Source organism: Equus caballus, chromosome 2 (genome assembly GCF_041296265.1).
Source record: "Equus caballus isolate H_3958 breed thoroughbred chromosome 2, TB-T2T, whole genome shotgun sequence".
NCBI lineage: Eukaryota > Metazoa > Chordata > Mammalia > Perissodactyla > Equidae > Equus > Equus caballus.
The window spans coordinates 94,278,486-94,305,008 of record NC_091685.1 but is presented as its reverse complement, the minus strand read 5'-3'; the positions used below and the strand labels follow the sequence as shown (position 1 = coordinate 94,305,008).

Genomic DNA, 26,523 nt, shown 5'->3' with positions numbered 1-26,523 from the left:
AACATGAAGAGTTTTTTGTACTTCAGTTTTCTAAGTAGAACAAGTTGTTTTGGGAGTATTGGTATGAACATCTTTCTGCTTATCAGAAACTGTGCGTTTATAATGCTCTCATCTGTTAATACTTGAAAAAACTCTTGCTAGTAATTTCAGTTTTCACATATACCAGATGACTGTTATTCACCCCATACAAGAGTATATTTTATTTCACCTAACAGAATTATTGAGACACTATACAGCAAGCTTCATTACATAATACGTAATAAACTTTAGAAACATTTCAAAGCCTCCAACTGAAAATTTGGTCTTAAATTTTATGTAAAAATGAAAATTATGTGAATAAACAGAGGTGATTGATCTTTGAGGGAAAATGACATGGTATTACATCTGACATTTAAAATTCCAAGTTTCCAGTAAAATAAAGTTTGATTAACATTATACAATATAATCTTTTCTCAGGAAGACTTGTGGATCAGAATCTGAACAAAATTGGGAAAGATGAAATGCTTCAGATGATTAGACATGGGGCAACACATGTCTTTGCTTCAAAGGAAAGTGAGATTACTGATGAGGATATCGATGGTATTTTGGAAAGAGGTGCAAAGAAGGTGAGATGTGGATTAAATGATGTTTTTAATATATAAAATATTTTAAAACTGAGGAAATATGTGAATTATAGATATCCTTATTTCTACAAAAGATGCTTTTGTGTACTGTGAAGCCTAATTCATTTTGACTACTCTTGTCATGCTTTTATGGTTCTCAGTCTAAAAATGTGTTCCTTTTGTTCCCCAGACTGCAGAGATGAATGAAAAGCTCTCCAAGATGGGTGAAAGCTCACTTAGAAACTTTACAATGGATACAGAATCGAGTGTTTATAACTTTGAAGGAGAAGATTATAGAGAAAAACAAAAGGTAATTTAGAAAGAGTTTTTGGTTACTTGAAGGCTTTATTTTACTTGAAACTTGGAATTTTAAGTGTTAGGTATAATGCCTTGTAAATTTTTCTCCAACAGCAGTCATTTCTGTTTATTCACATCTAAATTATTTTCATTTTTATGTTAAATTTAATGCTAAAATTTTCAGTTGGTAAACTCTGAAATGTTTTAAAAGTTTATGTGATGAAGCTTACTGTATACTAAGTATAATGTGAAATATAGTGAAATATATTGTGTGGGGTGAATGTAGTAATTTGAAATATTTGAAAGTGAAAGTTTGACAAAATTGTCACAACCTTATTAGATTTTTTTTTAAACAGCAGAATTGGCTAGTAGTAATTAAATGGGAAAATTTCTAATTTCAGAAGTAATATTTGGAATTGTATAGAGAAATTAGGAAACATCTACAGTGTAGAAGAAGAAATAATTCTACTAGTGTTTTTTCTTGTTAACATTTAGACATGTATATCCTACAAATTTTTTCTAGGCTAAATCTGTACACCTACATTTTTCTCCTGATTTGGATTATAGCATACATTGTGTAGTATTTTTTTTTTTCACCTAACAGAATTATTAATTTGGTCAAAAATACTTACTGAATGACTATGCTATTCACTAGGCACCATCCTATATGTTACAGTGTTGAGCAAGATATTACAGTCCCTATCCTCATGGGGCTTATAGTTCAGTATTTTATGAGTATCTTTCCATTTACAGTTGTAATAAAGTACATAGTATGCACTGTATTCATGTAAGACTCGTGACTATATATAATAAAAGTTGGTGATTTGAATTGTTTCCCATTTGCTAGATTGCATTCACAGAGTGGATTGAACCACCTAAACGAGAAAGAAAAGCTAACTATGCTGTGGATGCCTATTTCAGGGAAGCTCTTCGTGTTAGTGAACCTAAAGCACCCAAGGTGAGTTGATGGAGCACAGAAATTTCTAAAATTACTAGACATGCAAATTACTTTTCTTCTTCTTGCAATAAAAAGAGATTGAGAATTAGGTTTTGTCTGATTTCTAACAGTGTACCTCCTTCAGATTTTAGTTATTAAAAGTTTTCTAGGGGGCTGGCCCAGTGGCATAGCAGCTAAGTCTATATGCTATGCTTGAGTGGCTCAGGGTTGGTGGGTTTGGATCCCGGGTGTGGACCTACACACCACTTGTCAAACCATGCTGTGGTGGTGTCCCCCACAAAATAGAGGACGATTGGCACAGATGTTAACTCAAGGACAGTCTTTCTTACCAAAAAAAAAACGTTTTCTAAAAATTAATTTTGTGAGCCAGCCCTGGTGGCCTAGTGGTTAAAGTTTGCTGTACTCTGTTTTGGCAGCCCAGGTTCAATTCCTGGGTGCAGAACCACCCCACTCATCTGTCAGTAGTCATGCTGTGGTGGTGGCTCACATAGAAGTAGAAGGACTTGCAACCAGAATATACAACTATGTACTGGGGTTTTGGGGAGAGGGAAAAAAGAGGAAGATTTGCCATAGATGTTAGCTCAGGACAGATCTTTCCCAGCAAAAAAAAAAAAATTGCATTTATTTAAAAAAAAAGCTATTTGAATCTGTACATTTAAAGTTTGGTTAATGTTCAGTTATATGAAAGGTGCATTCAGTTGCTGGGAGAATTGGCTGTCATGGTTTATGGAATGAAGAAGACTAGGGATAGATTTAAAGCAAAACAGTTGCTTCTTTATGGACAATACTATTTTTATTTTTGTTTAGGCTCCTCGACCTCCAAAACAACCCAACGTTCAGGATTTCCAGTTCTTTCCTCCACGCTTATTTGAATTATTGGAAAAAGAAATTCTATATTACAGAAAAACTATTGGATACAAGGTAATAGAAATAACACTTTGTTCATAATTAATCTGGTTTCTGTTTAACTTAATAAATAAATGTAGGATATTGGTATGTTTTCTTTTATGGTTGGATTAAAATTTTTGAAATGTCATTTAATTGGTTAGGAATTTAGTCTATCACATACTTTCTAAATTTAGTGATTGATGACATAGAAAAATATTTGTTTTAGGTACCTCGAAATCCTGACCTACCAAATGCAGCACAGGCGCAAAAAGAAGAACAGCTTAAAATTGATGAAGCTGAACCCCTTAATGATGAAGAGTTAGAGGAAAAAGAGAAGCTTCTAACACAGGTATAGCCTTCAGTCAACCAAAAATTTAGTTACTGTTAGTTATTTTGTAAGGTACTGTGTTAGGTTGTGTTGAGGTATATAAAGAAGTACACGTTCTTGCTTTCAAAAATGGAATAATTGGAGACGGTAAAGCATGGGCATATCGGTAGATGCTACCTTTTGATTGTCACTAGCTGTTAAGATAGTTGAGAAGATTATAGATTTGCACTGGTCTTGATAGAGTGGTTATCCTTTTGATTACTTTTCTTCCATTGTTCTCGTCTTTATTTTCCTGTCCATCTCCCACATTGCTACTAAGTTACAATTCTCAGTTATATACCTTTGCCTGGTACTTTTTTATTTAACGTCCTTTAGGGTTCACTAAAGGCCTTTCAGGATCTGGCCTTTACCTTTAAATAAGCTTCATTTTCCTTCCATTTTCCCACTTGCTTATGTCTCTGCTCTTTAGCCTGTGTTCATTCTTCCTGGCAAACTCCTACTAATCCTTCAAAGCTTAGCAAAAATGTCACCTTTTCATGCAGCATTCCTTAATCTCTTCTACTCAGATTTAATTGCTTGCGTATTTGAGTGATATAATGCTAAAAGTCCGTATCTGTGTACATGAAAAGTTACTGCTTTAAAAGAACTTAATTTAAAAAAGATAAACCAGGGGGTCCGGCCCTGTGGCCAAGTGGTTACATTCGGCACTTCACTTCGGTGGCCCAGGGTTTCGCCGGTTCGAATCCTGGGTGCCGACATGGCATCGCTCATCAAGCCGTGCTGAGTCAGCATCCCACATGCCACAACTAGAAGGATCCACAACTGAAAATATACAACTATGTCCCGGGGGTGCTTTGGGGAGAAAAAAGAAAAATAAAATCTTAAAAAAAAAAAACCAAGAGCAAGTGAAAACTATTGTCTGTGATACTTAGAAGCATTGGTAAAGTATAATAGCATCTTTTCCAAGTTCAGTGTGCTGTGGTTAAATATTGTCTCTATTGCTTTGAAGGGATTTACCAATTGGAATAAGAGAGATTTTAACCAGTTTATCAAAGCTAATGAGAAGTGGGGTCGTGATGATATTGAAAACATAGCAAGAGAAGTAGAAGGAAAGACGCCAGAAGAGGTCATTGAGTACTCAGGTAATTTTGTTATTATTTTAACAGGTATAAGAATGTTCTCAAGCGTTTGGAGAGCTGTTGGAAAGTTCGTATTTTCTTACTCTGAATTATGTTTTGATAAGCTAAATTTTGCCACAACTTAGTGCCTTGTTTTGTTCTGTTTCTTAAAAATTGAGTTTAGTGTCTCTTCTTTAAAATAGCGTATTTAAAAAATTTTTCTACTCTAGTGTACTACCTATTGCCAGGAATAGGTCACTGAATAATGGTGCTTTCATTTTTATTTCATTTCTCTCTGTAACTTCTCAATAACTATGTGCTTATTTCCTGAAGTCCATTGGATTGTCAAGTGTACATGTGTAGTTGTACTGTGATAGATCTGCTTAGAATTTCAGAAAGCAGAAATTGAAGAGTTGGAAGATACTTAAATCATCTAGTTCAGCTCATTCTTTTTACAGTTAAGGAAATTGAGAAATTTTAAGTAACTTACTTTGTAGTATTAGATGTAGAAGAAATGGAAACATTTCTTAATCCTCAGCAAATAAAATAAGAGCATTTATGATGTTATTTATATTTCTCCCCTTTCCTCCACTCATCCTATCTGTCTGACATTTACTCTTTTACAGCTGTGTTCTGGGAAAGATGCAATGAGCTCCAGGACATAGAGAAGATAATGGCTCAGATTGAAAGGGGAGAGGCAAGAATTCAAAGAAGAATTAGTATCAAAAAAGCACTTGACACGAAGGTACTTTGTGTATTAATAAATATAGTAGTTAATAAAATAACTCCTGTCTGTGAATATGAGAGTTAACTTTTATTTTTTTATGTATTTATTTTTTTGAGGAAGATTAGCCCAGAGCTAACGTCTGCTGCCAATCCTCCCCTTTTTGCTAAGGAAGACTGGCCCTGAGTTAACATCCGTGCCCATCTTCCTCTACTTTATATGTGGGATGCCTGCCGCAGCATGGCGTGCCAAGTGGTGCCATGTCCACATCCGGGATCCGAACCGGTGAACTCCAGGCCGCCAAAGCGGAATGTGCGCACTTGACCACTGTGCTACCAGGCTGGCCCCGAGAGTTAACTTTTAAAAAGGATAAGAATGATGGCTTAAAGTTTTCTTCAGAGAAAAACATTAAAAAGTTATAGGCATTCTCAACAGAATTTACCTTAGTATTTAAGTTGATATATTTGGGTCAGAGGCACTAGGATTAGTCTTTTCCTATATAGTATCAGAAAGGCAGAGTCTAGATTTCTCTTTTTTTTTTTTTGAGGAAGATTAGCCCTGAGCTCACATTTGCTGCCACTCTTTTTTTTGCTGAGGAAGACTGGCCCTGAGCTAACGTCTGTGCCCATCTTCCTCTACTTTATATACGTGAGACGCCTGTCACAGCATGGCTTGCTAAGTGGTGCACAGGTCCACACCCTGGATCTGAACTGGTGAACCCCAGGCCACCGAAGCAGAACAGTCAAACTTGCCCCCTGTGCAACTGGGCTGGCCCCTCTGTATTTCTCTTTAGAATAATAAGGAGTATAAAATTGTTTCAGGACAAAGATTATATAATGTAATCGAGGTGTGTTTGGTAGGAAATTCTGATTTCAAATACAACATTTATAGCTAATTTTACTAAAGGTGAATTTGAAATACAGATTATATAGGACTTATGTTTAATATAAAATTTGACTTTGATAGATTGGACGGTACAAAGCACCTTTTCATCAGCTGAGAATATCATATGGTACTAACAAAGGAAAAAACTATACTGAAGAAGAGGATCGTTTTCTAATCTGTATGCTTCATAAGCTTGGGTTCGACAAAGAAAATGTTTATGATGAATTGCGACAGTGTATTCGAAACTCTCCTCAGTTCAGATTTGACTGGTTTCTTAAGTCCAGAACTGCAATGGTAAGTGCTTGTGGACTTTTTGTAGCACACAGTTCAGAGTAAGTATATTCTTTAACTAAGGTAACTCTTCAAATTTTATTAAGAGAAGATTGTGGTTTCATTCTATCTTTGAAGTTAACTTTTTTGTTTGTTTTGGTGAAGAAGATTGGCCCTGAGCTAACATCTGCTTTTTATATTTGGGATGCTGCCACAGCATGGCTTGATGAGCGGTGTGTAGGTCCACACCCAGCATCTGAACCCATGAACTCTGGACCACCAAAGCGGAGTGCAGGAACTTAACCACTAAACCACCAGGCTGGCCCCCCGAAGTTAATTTTTGTTACAATATTGTTAGTATCATAGGTTGAATTAGTTCCTTAGAAAACAGTTAAAGAAAATAGTTAAAACAGTAAAAAAAAAGTCCACAGTTAAAGACCTAATATCATAGGTAACTTCGGAAGTTTGTTGGTCCCATCCTCTAAATATTACATGTCTTTTAACATCACTATGTATGATAGAACTAGTTTTTTTTTTTTTTCCCTTAAAGATTTTTTTATTTTTTTCCTTTTGCTCCCCAAAGCCCCTCAGTACATAGTTGCATATTCTTCGTTGTGGGTCCTTCTAGTTGTGGCATGTATCGGGATGCTGCCTCAGCGTGGTTTGATGAGCAGTGCCATGTCCGCGCCCAGGATTCGAACCAACAAAACACTGGGCTGCCTGCAGTGGAGCGCGCGAACTTAACCACCTGGCCACGGGGCTAGCCCCCGATAGAACTAGTTTTTGATACTAATTTTAATCAGTTTTCCAAGGAGGAAATGTCACCCTCAGTTTGAATTTCTGAACGAGATGATTACAATTTAAAATTTGCACTGTTCGGACTTTTGGTTTTGTAAATGAGCACATTTCTATAAAGACAGGGCTTACTGCACCCAGACAGCTGCCCATAAGAATGCTGAGTCTGGGTTATTTTAAAGTAGCTTAATGTGGTGAAACACTCTTTTTGTACCACTGTAATGGTAGGTTTTGTTTTTATTCCCAGTATCTTGCTGTTTGTGATCAGGAAGTTCTGTTTCTAATGGCCTAAAATTAGAATTCAGAAAAGTTTGGCTTTGATGAATTGCTTCATCTTGTGTTCTTCAGGATGGTGATAATGCAAAAAAAGTTCTGTAGTCCTTAAGTCTGGGATCTACTGGGATAAACAAAGTCTAAACATTTTATATTTGTAAGATTTCCCTCAGTGTATTTACAGTATATTGTCACTCTGTAAGAGGCAGGACAGTGTGTAGTCTTCATATTTGACCACTGAAGGATTTTTTTTTCAGTAAACATCAAAGGAGGGGTGCTACTCTTTTCTGAAACCCTCGTTTGGGAAATGTTGCACTACACACGCACTCCAAATACGTAGTTAGAGGAAAACAGAATCAATTGCTGTGAACTCTACCTTGTGTCTAAGTAGGAACAACTTATGTAGTTAATAAGGAAGAATGAATTTGTACTGAGTGAAACAAGATGCAGTGTCACATTGGTTTACCAATACAACACCTTGGTCTAAAACAGCGTTTACTTCCTAACGTGTTTCATAGAAAGGCATGCACAAAAAATGTTAATATATGTATGGCCCCATGATGATAATTGAGGCGTAATTCTCACCTAAGAGCCGAGAGGATTCATAGCTTAGCACGTCTCTAACATCCTGACGTGTGTGCCTCAGTACAACTGTTGAGGGAAAGACAGAACTTGGAGGTGGTGTGCTGCCTTCAGTCTCTATATGCTCTTGCAAATATTTCTAAACCTTGTATGGTATAGTCTGTAAAATAGAATTTAAATGATTTTGTTGTGATTGTTTAGTAGTATCACTTAGAACAGGAAACATATAAAACAGTTTTGCTCAGTAAGTAAGGGAGCTGCTAGCCAGCAGTGATTCAAATGGACTTCTTTTTTCTTCAGGGTTATCTCCTACTTCTACACTATACTTGAAAATTTCTTCTGGAGGCTGCATAGATTGCTAGAGAGAGAGAAGGTAGAACTCATCCTAGACTTCCTTGGCTATTTTTCCAAAATTGGGAAAGGTGGCATGTGATACGTTGACTACCATAATTCTACTGATAATGCTTTTAAAGGAAGGATTGTGTACATCTCTTATTAAAGTTAGTTCTAGGGGATTTTGACCTACAAATATACACACTTTTTTTAAGTTTGCATATAAATGATTGTTCCCAGGCATAGCCACTAAGTAGCAGTGTTGCCTTTGTTATGAGATGTTCATTTTCACTATTTTAATTAAGTGAAGGAAATATTTATGAAGAATACACAGCAGTATGGCTTTAAATAATGAAGTAGAAACATTTACAAATACCTTTTTTATCCTCATAGCATGGATTGTATATGGAAATCACTTCCTTTTGCTTTTTAAAATTTTATCTGTTGGGAGCATGTAAGTGATTTTATATTACTGTATTAAAACATAACCTTTGTTTTAAAATTGTAATCATGAACACTTGTAGATGGAAAATACAAGTTTACCATGTAAATTTATATTTACAACTTAGGAGCTCCAGAGGAGGTGTAACACCTTAATTACCTTGATCGAAAGAGAAAACATGGAACTAGAAGAAAAGGAGAAGGCAGAGAAAAAGAAAAGAGGACCAAAGCCTTCAGTAAGTATTCACGAATATGTAAATATTTTCATGGAGGACTTAATTTTTTCTTTTTAAGAATTTGAACATAACTTGGTTATTATTGTATGTTAGTCGTTTTTTTGTTTTCGTAAATAGGATAGCCTTGGGTCACTTAAAGTATAAATTAAACTTGATTGCATTGTGTGGGGAAGATCATGTTATGATGGTAGTCCATAATATGGGGATTTGTGAAAATCTAGGAAGGTATGTCTTGTGAATGATGAGGGCCTACACTTGACCTTGGGAATACAAGTTATAATTTTAGAATATTTAAAGAAATACTGGGAAAGCGGTGGCTTTACAACCTTTGCTCTTGACTTCTAGCCTTCATATATTGTCCTAGTGCTATCCTAGCGATGTGAAAGTAAAAATTTTAAGAGAAAAAAGCCATCTTGTATTTTAATAATAGTTACTTTGTAAAATCATGAATAAATGAATGTCTCTGGATAATATCTAGTTATTTATGTAACCTCATAATATACTTATAACTGCTTTCTTTTGGTAAGAGGGCATGTTATACATTTGTTTGGTGTATTGATTTACTACTGCTAATTGTGAATGATTTCATTATGTCATTAGTAGCATTGAAAGTTTTTATTGTGTTTGTAAAATGAGTAGATAAGATTGTTTGGAGAATTAAGATTATCCTGGGTAAGAAAAGTCTAATACTTATTACTATGTAGCAGTTATTAGTAAAGTATTGTCATGTCTCTGCCAGTATATTTAATGTTAATATTATCCTTGTGATGAAAAGTAATCCTTCTGTTTGTTTGTAGACACAGAAACGTAAAATGGATGGAGCACCTGACGGTCGAGGAAGAAAAAAGAAGCTGAAACTATGAATACATATTTGTTTCATAATCACTAACTTTAAACCAGTAGTTCTTTAATTTACGGGTCTTCATAAGATGTACTGTACAATGCTCAATTGTTATGTCATTCAAAGACATCAGGTTCATCTGTTTACCGAGCTAGAAACATAGTATGTAGTTTCACTTTTTTAAATGCGACAGCTGTGCTGAAATTTTTTTTATCATTAACACTTGAATAATAAAATAGGCTTCATTTATTAATAAATGTTTCATTTGATTTATTTTTCTATTATAGTTCCATTTGTGAAGATTGTGACTTTTTGTTTATCAGCTATAATTTCTACACTCGTGAGGCTTAAAAACAAGCAACCAAGTTAAAAAAAAAAGAAAATTGCAAATAACATTTGTCCCTTCCGTTTTCACTTAGTTGTGTAATTGTTTTAATTCACTTTGCCTTTTGCAGAAATTTGGGTATCTTCTTTGTAGTGCTGTTGAGTCTCATCTGGGAAGATTATGTAAATTGCATTCTCCTTATTATATGAGTAGGATGGGAAAAAAAGGCAAGACAAATTATCATTAAATTCTATGCATATTTCCTTTGTGCTTTCTGTTTCCGTAGTTGGTTCTGAGGTGAATATGCCCTATTCTGTTGGAAGAATGGCCTTTTAGTTGTATAGCCAAAGACATTTAGTATTTTTTGGTTCCTTAAGGTGTACCATTTTGTAAAAGGAATATTATTATTATTTTTTTTAATTGTTTGGTAAATATTTTGACAAATTACCTTCTGAATCAGCTACAACTTAGAAAGATAATGTCAAAACTGAGGTGATTTTTTTGTGTTTTTGAAAAGACCCAGCCAAAATAAGGTGTGAGTTTGTCATGCTGTTAAATTGAAATTGGTAACAAAATGTATCCCCTTCCAGAGTACCGTTTTTGAGTTTCAGAGTAATTGAAAGTTTTATTTTATTATATTTTAAAATAATTTTTAAATGTGAGTAGCAAGACTGACTATAATTCCAGTTTTTATTTTCTATGGACAAATTTGATAAACTGGAGACCCTGAGCAGGATTACCCAAATTGTAGTGTCAGGATTTTAGCTGTACCAGAGGCCTTTATGTGCTACACATAATTTGTATAAAGTTTTATATGTGCAAATTGGATACATAAAAAGTTCTCCATTTTTCTAAGGGAATGCAATAAATGTAGCATCGTGAATAAATATAACTTTTATAATCCTTAAGTGGTCTTTTCTTTCCATTTCTTTTATTTCTTACTTGATTTTTACTCACTTTTTTCCTTAGGACATTATCTTTTTGTCTTAATTAGATTTCTTCCGCTAAAATATCTGTCAGTTGTCCTTTTCGTTTACCCACAGATAATTGAGATTTTTATTTATAATGCTGATTTCTTTTGTAAAACCCTTACTGCTTACTTTTCCAAAATGTGGGATTGCAGCAATCAGTGTCGAGCAGAACGCAGTGTTTATATAAAGCACGTTGTAGAGTAATTTGAATTTAGTTTGTGCTCCCCTAAGTTGACTTCTCTATAACCTTGGATTCTTAAAATAACAGTTATGGGTCTAATATATGCAAAATTTGAGGAATGGTTACTTTTCTTCCTGAAAGGTAACCACTCTATCATTCTTAAGAGTGGTGACTGCATTTTGGAAGAAATAATTGGAAAAATATAAAGCTACAGAACACTTTTACAGAGGTCACAAAAGAAGTGATAATTTCTTAGAGGAAGAGAAACAGCTTAATCCTGGGGCAGGGGTCTGGGAAGGAGTGGGAGGAGGTAGAGTATGGAAATGGAATCAAGCATAGTGCCAGCCCTTGAGAGCTGGGGGACTCATATAAGAGAAACTTTTGTAAATGCTTGAAAAACACGTGAAAGAAGCAGTACCAAATTTGGCCAATGTATGAGACAGTAGTGTTTCACAGTTCAATTAGGCTGTCACTACTGCATATGTTTATCTAGAGTAAAGCCAGATTTTTATTTATACTGTTAATTAAAGGAAGGAAAAATGATCAACTGTTTTAAAGTGAAGTTGATGGTGAAGAAGATAGACTCAAAATTAGAACTCAATTTCCAATTGATTTCCTCAATTTCCACTTGAGGAAGAGGAAGCCTTAAACTAGAATATAGTTTAGAATGGTGCCTAAAGCCAATGCAGAGGAGGCTGGGTGTTCACATAGGTGTTGGGGTTACAGTGATCTGCTATGGTAAGGTTTCATTTAATAAATGAGTAAGGCTGTCTACGTTATTTTTGTTAGGAAAATTATATTCTATTGGGAAGATAGCGAGGTAAAACTAATAAAATGTTTTTATTACTTTCAACTAAAATATTTTAAGAATGTTAAAAACCTTGGAGAAGAAAAGATAATCCTAGAAGGTGACATGAAATGTTTGGTATTAACTTTTGAACTCTAGTATTAAAAAGTGAATGGTCCATCAGTTCCTCCCTGACTAAAGTATAAACTTTTGATTTCAAGAATTGCCATTGAATAACTTTCATGAAACTGGGCTCAACAGATCTCATTGACCAGCCACACTGTCCACTGGTAGTAATAATATTCCCTGTTCGTCATTTTCTTTCTCCCTATGGTAGTATGCTTCTGACCATAGAGCAGATGGTTAACACAAGAACAAAAATCACATTACAGGATTTTGAACCTGTAGAGTGGGGAGGGTGAATCAGCCAAGCAGCCATGTTCCTTATGTTCTGGACTGTATTTGGGAACATATCCGTCTGCTCCTGTGCATGGGAACACCTTCTCAATGAAAGAGTCACTTGAATTTTGAACTGTGTCCACTATTACATGACCGTAGATCGTTGAACCTGAAAGAAAATATATGTCTGATGTCATGTTGATAAAGAAGTCAGATCAGATGAGAGTTGTGTGCTAAAGTGTGTTCATGAGTTTGGCATCTATGTTTTCTTTTTTTAGATGCAAATCCAGTGATTGAAATGTTTCTGAAGAGTGAAAACATCATAAAGACCTAAAGGAGACATTTTTCAGATTTTGTCAAAAGCAGCCAATACATGAGATGCCAAATGTAGGGTTTTCCTAGAATTTCCTAATTGCGAAATGCTATACAGTCATGCGTCACTTAATGACGGATCATACATCGTTAGGCCATTTTGTTGTGCAAACATCATAGAGTGTACTTAGACCTAGAAGTTATAACCTACTACACACCTAGGCTATATGGTACTAATCATATGGGACCACTCTTGTATAATGTGGTCTGTTGTAGACTGAAACGTCATGTGGTGCATGACGGTACAAATTATTGAGATAGATGATGGCATCACTCTCTCCAGATCTTTTTTTTTTTTTAATAAATAGGTTACTTATCCTGAAAAAATGAGAGACTTTCAAAGTCTTATTACTACAGACTTGGAGATTTTGAGGGTTCAGCAGAAGGGAGAACATGGTTAACATGTTTGTCTTTAAGTTTAGAAAGAATGATGTCACACTCTACATGGGCCATTTATTTGCCAGCCCTAGGCTAGAGATTGTGGACTGAAATGTGTACAAACTATGAATATAACTAAATAGTTCCTTAGATAGAGAAGGGCCTTTACCTTCAGAAAAGACCAAATCAGTTCCTTCCTCAAAGCCCACAGACCCATCAGCTATCCAGAGCTCCTTTATGGAGAAGAGAAACGTCTGGGTATGGAGACTGAATTCAGCTGCAACTGGATCACTGATCTAAATGTAAGAGGAACAGAGACAGATATATAAGGAAAACCAGAGAATTCAAAATAGATTTATGACTTATAAATCTAAAATGAATTAGTAAGCAACATAGATGTTTTACTCTCATACTTAAAGGTAGATGATCCATTTACTCTCATACTTAAAGGTAGATGATCCAAAGTTCTCAGCAACACTATGATGGTGATAGATCAAATGATATTGTGGTTTAAAGACATGATTAATATCACCATGTTAAATATTCTGAGAATTCCTAGTACAAGTTATAAAAAATAAATATGTATTATTTTTTAATAAATATATATTGGAGACCATAACTTCTTGAAGAAAAGACCTTCCCTGAAGGGTGAGTGCCAGCGTTCCCATGCTGATCCAGGATTTGCTGAATATCTAATAAGGTCAAAGGTACTTTTCTAGTCATTGAGAACAGAAAGGAAGACTAAACAAATGTCTGGTATCATATTTTGGAAAACAGTGTGGATCCAAACGCCTTTTAATATATATGCATAAAAAGCTAAGCTTTGAGAATAAGTGAGCAAGACAGACACAGTGCCCTCTGTGGAGTTTATATTAATCTTGGGGAGACAAATGATTAATATATAGGAGTTTCTCAACCTCAGTTCTATTGACATTTTGGACCGTGGAGATGATTATTTATTGCGGGGACCTGTCTTGTGCTCTGTAGGATGTTTAGCAGCCTCTCTGGCCTCTACCCACCAGATGCCAGTAATACTCCTCCTATTGTGACAACCAAAAATGTCTCCAGACATTGCTAAACGTCTCCTGGGAGGCAAAGTCACCTCTGACTGGGAACCGCTGATAAATCACTCTTGCATGAAGTGATAAATGCTGTGAAGAAAAACAAAGCAGGGTTTAAAGGACTGGAGAATACTGAGGAAGAGACGAAGGCTAATCTAGACAGCATGTTCTCTGAGAGGGTCCATTTAAGCAGAGACTTGAAGTGAGGGGTGAGCTTTGTGCAAATAACTGGGTAAAGTTTTCATGCAAAGAAAAGAGGAAGTGCAAAGACTGTGAGGTCAGAGGAAGATAGAATTATCCAGAAACAGCAAGCTAGACCTTTGTGGCTAAAAAGGAATGAACTAGGGGAAGAGTGGGTTGAGGCTGCAAAGAGACAGGGCCCAGTGGTAGAGGGTCTTGCAGGCTATGGTGGGAGTTCATGTTTTCATTCTGAGTGATATGAAAAACAACGGAAAGATTTTGAGTAAAAGAGTGATATCTGTAGTTGCTCAAATCAAATATTTTTTTTAGATAGTCTTCAAAACTAACTTATTCCAAAATAAGTAGAGAAAACTAGCTATAAATTATTTCTATTTTTCTCAAAACCATATATCATTATTTACACATTCTTGAATTACTAAGATTACTGCAAAGCCATAAATATTACAAAGGTAATTAAGCACACCTTTTCTGTTGCTTAATTGTACATCTGACAAAATAAAGTGCTGACAGCTGTTATAAACTATAAAATATTATTTTGGAAACCATTTGACATACTCAAACTGAATGTGTCCTGGATTATATACTTTTAAAAGCAACCAAAACACACCAAAAAGCAACACCATATTTCTAGGTCATTCATAAAGTTGAGAGAAGCAGCTCCTAGGCATAGAATACTTGGACTATTAATTTAATATGGGCCGATCATTTGAACTGATCTGCATTTAATGATAGAAGCTATCTTTGGCTTAGGTACATTTCTGAATCTCAACTTTTAAAAGTATTTATAAAATACCACTCTGGCTTTCCAGAAAAACTCTGAGTGAAAAGAAGCTTAATTTCTTTTTCTATCTCTTTTGAGTCTAAAAAATCTGTTTGGGATGATGTGCTATATTTGAAGGCAATTGTTTGCGGGTAGAAAGGCGTGTGGCTAGACACTCCTAAAATATAGGGATCAAAGGGGGAGATTTATACAAGTAAAGTGAATTGATAACTCAATATGAATTGATAAATCCAAACTAAGAGAATGCTAGAAGGCATGTATTAACTGAGTAGAAACCTTGAAATACACAGCTGTTATCAAAAACTATCCTCACCTGTTGGAACCTGATGTCAAGGTCAAAGGTGACGGGATCCTTCGGGTGACAGATAATGGGTAAAATGCATTCTAGGTGTGGAGCAGTGATGCATGGAATTGACTTCACTGTGTACATCCCAGAATAGTCTCAGATCTGCTAAGGTTTTTATTAAAATAATTAAACATTTTTGCGGCATTAACTTGACAGTGATTTTCAGAAGAGATGGTGATACAAGAACCAATATTAAAGTGAGAAAAAAAGACTGAAATGATGTGATTCTAAATAGGAAAATAAGGTAGCGGAATAGTTTACTGGAAGGTGTGGTGGGCAGAGCATTGTTTCTGAGCATTCAGAGCAAGTAGCCCTTATTTCTGTACCTTAAACTGTTGTGAACTCCCAATTTGTCTAATTCACGTGACTATCAGCAAGTTTTCTTTATTACTCTTCCTCCATCACTGAAGAACCCAGGATTTGAATGCCATACTCAATAACTACAGAATCTCCCTTTTCATCCCAAACGAAATCCTGTCCTGAAAACTTCCTGGAAAATCTGAGATGAAACTCTAGTGCCGTGCTGGCTGATGGAAGGTGGGGTCACTCCTCAAGAGGCTCAGCGTGAAGGTGACATTTACATGGTCTGCAGACATCACCCAAGAGGACAGAGAGGTACCTGGGTGTTTGGGAGAAGGAGTGATCAGAGACAACAGCAGCATCTTTCCAGAGCTCCGTGACAGTGAATGGCGGCATTACTCATCTGACACTCTCTTGTTTCAAAAAGCCTGGAGAAATCCAGCAAGGAATAAGCACCACTTCTACAGGCCACTGGCGTGTGTCTGCAGCCGATGTTTGAACTTTTGTCAAAGCTTCTGTGATCTCATGCAGATTGGTGACTTCTTTGCATGAGGCGGTGCTGTTGCTCAGAAGCAAGGCTTACCTGGGGGCGACATTACCAGCTGCCCTCCTGAAGCTTACCACCAACCGGCCTTCCTCGTTGATGCACATGCTGGTTGGGAGTAGGGAGCCTCAGCAGAGGGAAGAAGAATATAGACGACACGGGTTTACTGTGGAGAGGTAGAGTTCTTCCTGGCTCTCCTTCTCAAAGAGGTTGGTGGTTATCTGACTTGCTGACTCTTTTCTAGGAGGTGGCTAGGGGCCACCCGCTCATCTGGCTTTGCAAGGAGTAACTTAGCTCTTTTTCCCATAATCCTAGACCATGAATATGTTTGCTTTCTTAGTATGTTTTCCGGTTGTAAAGCCTTTTTCTCTGGGTACTGTTTTTTGTTTGGTTTGCGTTTTTCCTATTTCTTGCCCCTCTCTTTTCCTGGGAGCCAGTTGGAGGAAATGAATGGCCCACGTCCTGCAGGACGCTCCTGCCAGTCTCTTTCTAAGTGTGGCAGACGCTGCAGCACTTCTCACTCTTCATCGTCATCAGACAAGTTAGAGGGAGTTCCTTCAAAAGTAGACTGACCCTAGTTTCTCCACAGCAGGACAAACCTTTTAAAAAATTAACATTTGAATCCTCGTTGCCCCTGGATAGGACTGGGACCCAGTGCTTGAAAAGCGCAGGAATCGTTTTAGTAGTTAAGTGAAATTGCGGGTCCCTATAGAGGTCTCCCCAAGGCTCACCTTGAAGCTCTGACTCTGGGGGGCTGCAGACCCCCTCTCTCCACAGGATGGCAGTCATACACAAGGGTGAGCCGCTGCTCCCATGGCAGGTCAACATGCTGCCAGCCGCCCCCATGGCTGGGCTATGAAAGATGTTGAAGACGAAGAGTGGCATGCACGGGGTCACGGAGGACTGGACCAGGTGTAACACTTGAAAAGGTGAGGAAGGTCAGAACCCTCCTAAGTATGTGTTGGGAACACTTTTGATTTTCTAGCACCAAGACTTGTAAATACGGGGACAAACTATCCCTTTGATTGTAACTCTTCCTCAGTTCAAATCTCTTGATGCTTTTTTCTTTATTTTTAACTCTTGCTTTTTCCATTGCTTCAGTCTCACCTCATGGGTTGAGGTTGGCACCCACTGACAGCACGCACAAGCATATTTTTCTCTGGAGTGGTAGCCTCCGGTTTCTGACTTGTTGCACACCTCAGTCCTGCATAGTTCCCTATCAGACAAACCTCTAGGAGCAGAAGGCATCTTCTCGACATTTTAGAGGCCAGGAAACCAACAAAGAAAGGTGTTAAGAAATCTGATTCTTGGTTACACTATAAATAAGTAGTAGAAGGCAATTTTCCAAGTTCTTCATATCGGGACGTATGTCTGTTGTCCCTCCTGCAGCCGTTTGACCTCCTTCTGCTTGGCCCCAGAGGAAGCCTTGGGCATGTGGTCACGCACACAGGTGCATCTCAGCAGTGGAAATTCTGAATCCGGTGAGGCTTCCTGTTTGACTCTTACACTGAGCCCAGCAGAACACTGCACTTCCAGCACTAAGTTGTTTTGAAGAAGCTACCCAAGAAGTCTGAGACTTTGCTTTAAATCTAAAAGAAGAAGATAAGTCTAGAAAGGCTCTAAGAATGATCTTTCCGGGGCTGGCCCTGTGGCATTTTGGTTAAGTTCAGTGCATTCCACTTCGGCGGCCTGGGTTTGTGGGCTCAGATCCTGGGTGCAGACCTACACCGCCTCTCAGCCACGCTGTAGCGGTGACCCACATATAAAATAGAGGAAGATTGGCATAGATGTTAGCTCAGGGCTAATCTTCCTCAAGCAAAAAACAGGGAAGGTTGGCAACAGATGTTAGCTCAGGGGTAATCCTCCTCAGCAAAAAAAACCCTTTCAAATTCCTCTCTGTTAGAAGCAGTGAACACTGAACTAGCAGCCTGGAGAACAGAGTCCTAGTCTCGGCTCTATTGCAGCCAATGTGATGCTGGGGAAACTAATTTGCTTAAACTGAACATGAATTCACCATTTTAAAGCACTTTTGTCTGTATATTTCAGCTGAATAAACCCAACCCTCAGTTTGCTCAGCTTCCATGGTTCTTTGTATTAGCTCCCAACCTATCAGCTCTGTGTTTATGTTCACTGACAGATCACAGGCACTTCAATGCACGCTCTACTTTTTATGGCATGACGTGGAAGAGGTGTAGAATTGAAAACCAGGTGATAAGAGTGCAAGTCTTAATTCTAACCCTATAATCTGAGTGACTCAGGGGTGTTTTTATTTTTATCATGGTGGTGTTTGTAAACACTTCACATGAGACTAAGGAGGATTAAATGAAAAAATGACAAGAAAGCAGTTTGTTAACTTCAGATAAGCCAGCCAGTGATAGTGATGATGATGGTGTCTAAAGTCCCATGTGGAAGGACAGTTCTGGGGCCCCCTCTCCTATGAACCAGTTTAGCCAGAGATCACCCACACTTAGGGTTGCTCCTAGCCTTTCGTGGGCTGTTCTGTACTCATTACAGAGTCTGGATTGCTGCTCTGCTTCAAACCTTCCACCTGTCCCTTCCCAGCGGTCTCCCCTCAGAAGCGACCTGGCCATCAGTGCCCAGGGAGCCACGCCTAGGGAGTCAGCAGTTCCGACGCGTCAGAGGAACAGACGAATTCCCAGAGCGGCGCCTCCAGCGTGAGGTTCTGGTAACGCCGAGGGTGCTGGCGGATCTCAGGGAGGCGCTGTACCGCTAGGGGGCGCTCTGGTCAAGAACTTCCTGGCCCCTGGCGTGGGTCCCTGGGAAGGCCCGCTTGGTGTGGAGCTTGCTGTGGTCCAGGAGACTGGAGCACTTGTGGTTGCCCACATGGGTGCCATCAAGGCTGAGGGTGAGCTCAACGTTGTCCAGAGGCCACGTAGGGATGATGGTCAGCATTCCGGGAACAGAGAGAGGCAGCCTGCATAGGGCAGATGTTGGGGACAGGGGCACCTGGGTGCCACCTGTATCTTCAGCTCTTCCCGTGGCTTGAGGCATGGCCCTGAGGTTCCCCTCTCCTCCCAGTGACTGCACGATTGTGCCTTTGGTTTTATGCTAACACCTACCATCTGTGTGCGCGTCATCAGTTACTTTGATCAGATTGGGGTAATCAGGGTCATGAGTCCCCGTATATTGAATCTTGGCGGAGAAAGATTCGGGCCCCACTGTGCCAAGCAGACGAGGCTGACAGAGACCTGGGGAGACAGACGCTAAGGAAAACGTACGGACCGTCCAGTCCAGGGTTAATAAGAAAAAGAAATAATAGTAGTAGTTACGGTTTGTTGATGCTAGTAAGTACTAACGTACATGTATCGCCACATTTATTCCCCACAATCCTACAGAGGAGATATTCTCATTTTGCAGATGAGAAAACTGAGTCATTGACATGAGAGTCTTTGTAAATTATTGACTTCTATATTATAAAGGGAAAAGGCTTAGAATAAATTAAGAATAATTATCTGATGTATTTCTCTCAAAAAATTCCTTGTCCAGAGGAGGCCTGATTTCCTGTTACTTCAACAAGAGGCAAACATGTGGGGCACTTCCCCTAGTGGCCGGCTCAGCTGACCCTGTGACTGGGGTCTCTTCTAGTCCTCGGAGGATACGACTGTCGACATAGAAAATCATAAACATGTACATATGCTCACAAACACATATTTAATGAAATTATTTCATATTTGTTGATTGTTATGTAAAAACCCCACACGTAGTAGATCTGTATTTATTTGGAATGGCTTGAGAAAGAAAGAGGGGGAAGCTCAAGCATACTTAGGGCTTACGATGACCTGCCAGCTGGGGAGAACTGAGCAGGATATCTGGACCCAGGGAAAAAACATTAGGGTTAAACATTGTTACATGAGGTTTGCATTGGTATGAGTTCCAAGGGGAGCCCCAGCCCACCCAGCCCTGACCTGGGCCCTTTACACATATATCTCATGAATGGGGTTTTTTTATCTTAGATAAAGTTGCTGTCCACCTCACACGCTGACCCTAGGCGTGCATTCTGATGCCTGGAAGTGGCTATCCCTTTGATTTAACATTCCCTTTAATGGGTACAAGAATTGTGAATTTCAAGGTTCCTCCTCCTTGTAGCGTTGTATCTATTTGAGTTGAACAATTCAATTCAATTGTAGATACCTTACAATTCAAAAAAATACCTCATATTTACATATTATACATGATATATACAATGCAATCTGTTAAAATAGACATTAGGAATATGTTGATCCTTATATCGTATGAGCAATATTGATAATTGTTAAAAATTACTGTCTAAGGGATGCTTACAGATCTTACAGCACTTGGGCGTCATCATTACATTTGGCTTTTATTACTGAGCGATGCCGTATGAGGCACAGAGTGAACTTGCTTTAGAATCCGGCTGAGGGGCAGCCTTGACTCTGAATGATCTTGGACAAATTGTCTAACCTCTCGGAACCTCAGTTTCATTACCTATAAAATAGTTCATTCTCCTGAAGACCAAATAGAAATGTTGTGAAAATTAAATGAAAAAATGTGTGTAAAGCACTTAACACAGTTGCTGGTTGATGGTCAACTCAAAATAAACGCGAGAACTTGATATCATACGGTCCTGCTAACATGGACGTGGGGACTGGACTTCAAATTTACAAAACTTATAACATCTTGGAAAGTTAAAAAAAAAGCTATCTTCCATTTGTCTCTTTAAAAATAATATTATTAATTATTAATAATATTATAATAAAATGCAAAATATACGTTAAAAAATCCCTACTCCCAGCTCTGGTTTAATATGCTCTTAAATGTTTTACATAAATATTTTACATAAATGATGATGTGTTATTTTAGTGCTGAAAAATGAATGTCACGTGGAGCAAGTTCCATAATTTTCTCTTTTCATTATGGAGCCCTTGTGGCAAGGGATTTCCTTTCAGGCCACCCCTGCTTACTATCCTCTTTGTTTACAATGACTATTGGACTCAGAAGCTCAGGCCCCACGTGATGACCAGCACTAACAGTGCAATCTGCATGCTACAGCCTTGACCTGGTTTGGAAATAGATGGAGTGCGATAGCTTTCATGTCAGTGAAGAAAGTGTTGAGGTCCACTTCCTACATTGGGCTGGTGACCCGGTCACTTTTGTTGGGAGCCCCGACCAGCCAGTGGCACAGGATCAGGATGTCATTAATGCTCTCAGCCGAGCAGAGACTCCTGTCTTCTCATAAATGGAAGATTTGTGATTAGAGACCTAAAATGGGGCAAAAAAATGGAGAAAAAGATGGATTCTTTTAGTTTATGTCTGTATAGATCAAATGTTTGTACTGATGGCAGCTCTGGCTGCAAACAGACTGAATATGTGTCACCCTGGGGATGTGAGCAAGAAGCAGAAATGGCAAAGTGTTTTTAAAGTTTGTGGCTTGTCTTAGTAAGGCAAATTTTCTGTTTTAGTGCATAGTATTATTTGTTTTCATTAAAATGTTTCAGATGCATCTCACTAATGCTTGAGGGAGTGTTATGCACCTACGGCTCCTGCTTCTCTCTCCCTGGGGCTCCAGTTCTTGTTCTTTCCAGTTCTGGTCACACTGCTCTGTCCTTGTCTCTTCAAGCCTTGCAGTGGTAGTGGCTCCTCATTGCCGCTGGATCCTCGGTGCTTCTGCACCCCTTTGGGCTCCCTCAATCCTGCCCGCACCTCTGCAGCATGCCCCTCATTGAACACACTTCAGTTTGAGTGTGCCATGGTTTTCCTGCTGGGACCCTAAAAACCCCTTTAGGAAGAATAGCACTTTAATCATACACTTGGAGTCATCAATTTAATTGCTCATTTATTCATAATCTTGGAACACTTCCTATGTGTGGTGTTAGGTGCCGGAGATAAGAAGAGTAATACGACATCGACTCATCCTTTCTCTTACTGAAGATGTTTTAGGAATTTAGAATGCAGCATCTGCCTTAAGGCATTCATGGAGGTGCTTTGTAATATTCACAATAAAGGAATAAGGCATAAAGTAGAACATTCCAACCTCATCTTCTTACAGAGCAGTCTCATATCCACAGTGTTCATTGTTGACATCAATAAAATATTTTTTTCATGCATTTTAACATTTACAGAACAAGTAGATCGTATAATAGTTAAGAACAATAAGTAAACTACTGAATCTCTAGAAAGATGAGTTAAGAGTAGTTCTAGTTAATTAAACTTTTGGTTAGTAGAGAGTTACCACCTGAATCACCAATTTTTAAAGAAATAAAATATAATAAGATATTCTTAGCACAAAATTATGGTTAGACATTTCTTTTGGTTATAATTTTGAATTCAAATTCCTAGTTTAATGTTACAAATGCAGTTTCTGAAAACTAGGGGATGCTCACTCCCATGGTTTTTTCCATTAACAAGGTACAAGGTGTCACTTAATGATAGCGGATTTGGAAGTTGGAAATGCCCTCAGAAGTTAATGTCTATTGAACATATATGATTACCAACATAACCATAAAAGTTAAAAGGCTATATGCATGACAGTCCCTCAAAAGGATAGTTATAGAGTTACCATATAGTTTCCCAATTCCTTTCCAAGTATCTACCCAAGAAAAATGAAAACATGCATCTACACAGAAACTTGTACACGAATGTACATAATAGCATTATTCATAATACCCCAAAGTAGAAGCAACCCAAACGTCACTCAACTGCTGAATGGGTAAGTAAAATGTGGTACATCCATAAAATGAAATCTTTTTTAGCCATAATAAGGAAGGAAGTACTGATACATGCTACCATGTGGATAAGCCTTGAAAATATCATGCTAAATGAAAGAAGTCAGTCACAAAAGAATCTTATATTTTATGATTCCATTTACAAGAAATGTCCAGAATATGCAAATCTATAGAGACACAAAGTAGATTAGTGGTTGTTTAAATCTTAGGGGGAGGGAGTTTGGGAAGAAATGAGGAGTAACTGCTAAATGGGAATGGAGTGATAAAAATCTTCTAAAATTGATTGTGGCGAGGATTGCACAACTCTGTGAATATACTAAAAACTAACCTGTATACTTGAAATGGATGAATTGTTAATCCAAGGGCATATATAGGTGAGTTTTACTATATTTTAAACTTTAAAATGTATAAAATTTAATGGGAGTAAGGTGGGGAAGGCAAGCTCTTGTGGCCATTCCTGACTGCCTATCATTTTGTTTCTTATTGATGTTCCATTGTAGAGTCAAAGAACAAGGTTTTACAAAAAGTCCAGTGTATTTGTGTTTGCTCTCAATTGAATTCAGTTGACATATTGTGTTGTCAAGATATGCCACGAGACCAAGAATGGAGGAGTCTGAAGCACTGGTCTTTCAAATGACAATATAAACTTCAGGTCAAGAAGTGAGATTGGTTAACTAGTCTTATTGTGGTGATCATTTCACAGTACATACAAATATTGAGTCATTATGTTGTATACCTGAAACTAATATAATGTTATATGTCAATTATATCTCAATAGAAAAATTGAAAAAAAAGTAAGATTGGTGAATGAGTCAAGAAAAAAAAAATGGAGATAGAGCTGCACAAAGGCCCCTGCTCTGAAAATATTCTTTCAAGGATATGAGGATCAACTCATTACTTGCCCTTCATCTGATCATTATGAATTTGATTTATAGAGGGATATATAGAGGGGGGTAATATATCCACTATAGAGAGAAATATATATGTATTTTTTTCTCCAGTCACGCTCCAAATTTGGAGTCTTATTCTACAGTCTTGAGATCACCAGATTTCTTAATACTTAGATTGCTAGTATTCTTGATACTGGACAGCATACAGCTTCTTTCTAAACACAGCTTTCCTGAAGCTGCAGGTTGGAATTTACATTGCTTTCACGACACGGCATATCTGTTGGTGCTGCTTGCCAAGGATTCCCTCTGGAAGACAAACTGAGTTGTGCCTTCAGATTAGAGTCTTGAATCTGTACAAAGTTTACCTCCTAGCAGAACACTGAGTGCCAGACTCTGTCTGGAGTCTCTGAGTGTGTTTTCTAGTTTTCTTCATTTTACTTCTCAACCAACATCAGCAAACTCTGCTGATCTGTAATTACCTGTGGTACTGGTTTCCTGTAGCTGCTATAACAAATTACCATAAACCTGATGGCTTAAAACAACAGAAATGTGCTCTTTCACAGTTCTGAGGGCCAGAAATCTGAAACCAGTATCACTGGGACAAAATCTAGGTGTCAGCAGGGCTGTGCTCCCTCCAGAGGCTCTAGAGGAGATCCACTTCTTGCCTCTGCCAGATTCTGGTGGCTGCCAGCCTTTCTTAACATGTCACTCCAAACTCTGCTTGCCTGGTCACATCGCCTTGTCCTTTTCTATGTGTGATCTCCATCAGCTTCTTCTTATAAGGACACTTGTGAATACAGTTGGGGCCTACCTGAGGTGATCTTCTCCCCTCAAGATCCTCAACTTAATCCTATCTGCAAAGATGCTTTTTCCATATAAGGTTAAACTCACAAGTTCCGGGGGTTAGGATCTGAATTATTTGGGGGCCATTATTCAGCCTATTACACATGTCAAATTCCGTGTCTTGTTTCCACCTTATCATATTTGGAGACACACTTGGTGACATGTAGTTTTTGAACTCTATTTACCTTTTATTTTTGTTTTCACTTCTGTTGCACTTAATTTTGGTGACGTGCTTACATCTCTTGGTATCTGACCCATTTTTCTAAAGTCAGGGCTAATGTCCCCAAAGGGACCCCATGAAACTCTGTCACAAGTTGTGATAATATAACAGAATAAGGTCATTATAACCTGGTTAATTTCCTTAATTTCATAAATAGCAACAACTTGCTATTGAACACATGTATTTACCGATATAACAGTGGAATAAGTTTGGGAAAAAATGACTAATAATCTCATTACCCTAACACAAAGTTGTTATCTTTTCTAAACATATCCTTTCAGTCTTCTTTATATTTTTAAGAGTTGCAATAGCAACACGATCACTGGTAATCTAGAATTCATATTATTTTATCAAGTGGATATCCCATAAATCAATTAACAATTTCCCCAGTATTGGGCATTTAGGTTGCTTTTAATTATTCATTATTATAAATAGGTTAGGAGGAGCAACTCTGTGGTGCCTAGTGTCAAAAAATTTTTAGAATGCTTACTTGGCAGAAAATTAATTGCGGAGTCATCAGTGTTGGGCCGCTCCTCATAGTCTGTCGTCACCTGGGCTGAGCCCTGGTGGGTATAGCAGTGCACTGAGGACCTACGGCTGGTGTCTTCACTCTGGTAAATGACTGAACTTAGCTGCCTACCTTTTTCTTTCATCCTGTAAGTGGGCTCCTTAAATTGGGCCCTGGGTACTGGAATAAAATATACAACATCTTTCCCTTTAAAGTTTACACAGTAGCGGCAACATCTTGGGGCACCTTGTACATCTGCATTATGCTTTCCAAATCCCTAAGAAAAGTATTAAATGAGAAAAAAATGTATATACCTTTTTTCCATGAAAAATGTTAACATAGGGTAAGAATATGTGAGAAATTAAAATGAGCCCAATTTTTCATAGAGTGTGATTCCATTCTTGGTAGGAAATCAGGCATTTTTCACTCTTTTAGGTCACTAGAACTCTTTCCCTATCCAACTATAGAATATACTATCGGTTGTATCTAGAATACACTAGGTTTTATCCTAGAAGCCTAAAACCATGTAGTTTTGCTCCCCTGGCATGTCTGACTGGGAGGAAACTAGGAATGGAACAGACTGACTTCATGGAAAGCACTGTTGGCAATGTCATGCCCGCAAAAGATGTATGCATAAATACTGCATTCATCTCGATGTAGTTTCTTAACAAAAGACAGAACAAGAAAGAGAAAGAGTGATTTTCTGCAAAACACTGAAAGACTGGGATTAATTTCATGTTCAAAACCAAATCCTCCATGGCTCTCTCTACAAGCCTGACAATGTGAATTTTTCCTGGGCACAGAGGTACTCAGTGGGAAGTTCAAGATGTTTGCTTTATTTGGGGTCTGAATCAGGGCCTCTGTGGGGCCTGTTGGGTGTATCTGAGAGTTATCCTGGCCAATAGGTAGTTTTTCTCATTTTAACATTTATGAAGGGTTCATGTCTCTCTGATGTGTTAGAGAAGCCCAATAAATGTTTGTTGAATTAATTGAGTTTACAAGATTTTTGATCCTGGTAGCTGGGCAAATTGCAAGACGAGGGAGTGTGATTTTCTGTTGGTAGATATGTACTCAGACAGCAATTAGCCAGAACTGGAAGGGACTTAACAAATGGAGTCCAAGCTTCTCACTTTACAAAGGG

The 26,523-nt window shown here is 38.0% G+C and overlaps 1 protein-coding gene and 2 pseudogenes across 3 annotated transcripts in view; 1 reads left to right on the top strand and 2 right to left on the bottom strand.

The window, feature by feature from the left end:
- SMARCA5 (SWI/SNF related, matrix associated, actin dependent regulator of chromatin, subfamily a, member 5) overlaps positions 1–10,804 on the top strand; it is a 48,433-nt gene extending 37,629 nt beyond the window's left edge. For all 3 annotated transcript variants that reach the window (XM_070258192.1, XM_070258182.1, XM_001502026.7), the window contains 10 exons: positions 457–605; positions 793–912; positions 1,747–1,857; positions 2,665–2,778; positions 2,972–3,094; positions 4,083–4,215; positions 4,818–4,936; positions 5,882–6,094; positions 8,623–8,730; positions 9,528–10,804. In XM_070258192.1, the coding sequence (XP_070114293.1) occupies positions 457–605; positions 793–912; positions 1,747–1,857; positions 2,665–2,778; positions 2,972–3,094; positions 4,083–4,215; positions 4,818–4,936; positions 5,882–6,094; positions 8,623–8,730; positions 9,528–9,593 (1,256 nt within the window). In that variant the 3' untranslated portion in view covers positions 9,594–10,804. The remainder of the gene's footprint in view (positions 1–456; positions 606–792; positions 913–1,746; positions 1,858–2,664; positions 2,779–2,971; positions 3,095–4,082; positions 4,216–4,817; positions 4,937–5,881; positions 6,095–8,622; positions 8,731–9,527) is intronic.
- Positions 10,084–17,465, bottom strand: LOC111772547 (FRAS1-related extracellular matrix protein 2-like; annotated as a pseudogene).
- Positions 17,466–17,570: 105 nt separating this feature from the next.
- Positions 17,571–25,527, bottom strand: LOC138923127 (FRAS1-related extracellular matrix protein 2-like; annotated as a pseudogene).
- Between the last annotated feature and the right edge of the window lie 996 nt (positions 25,528–26,523).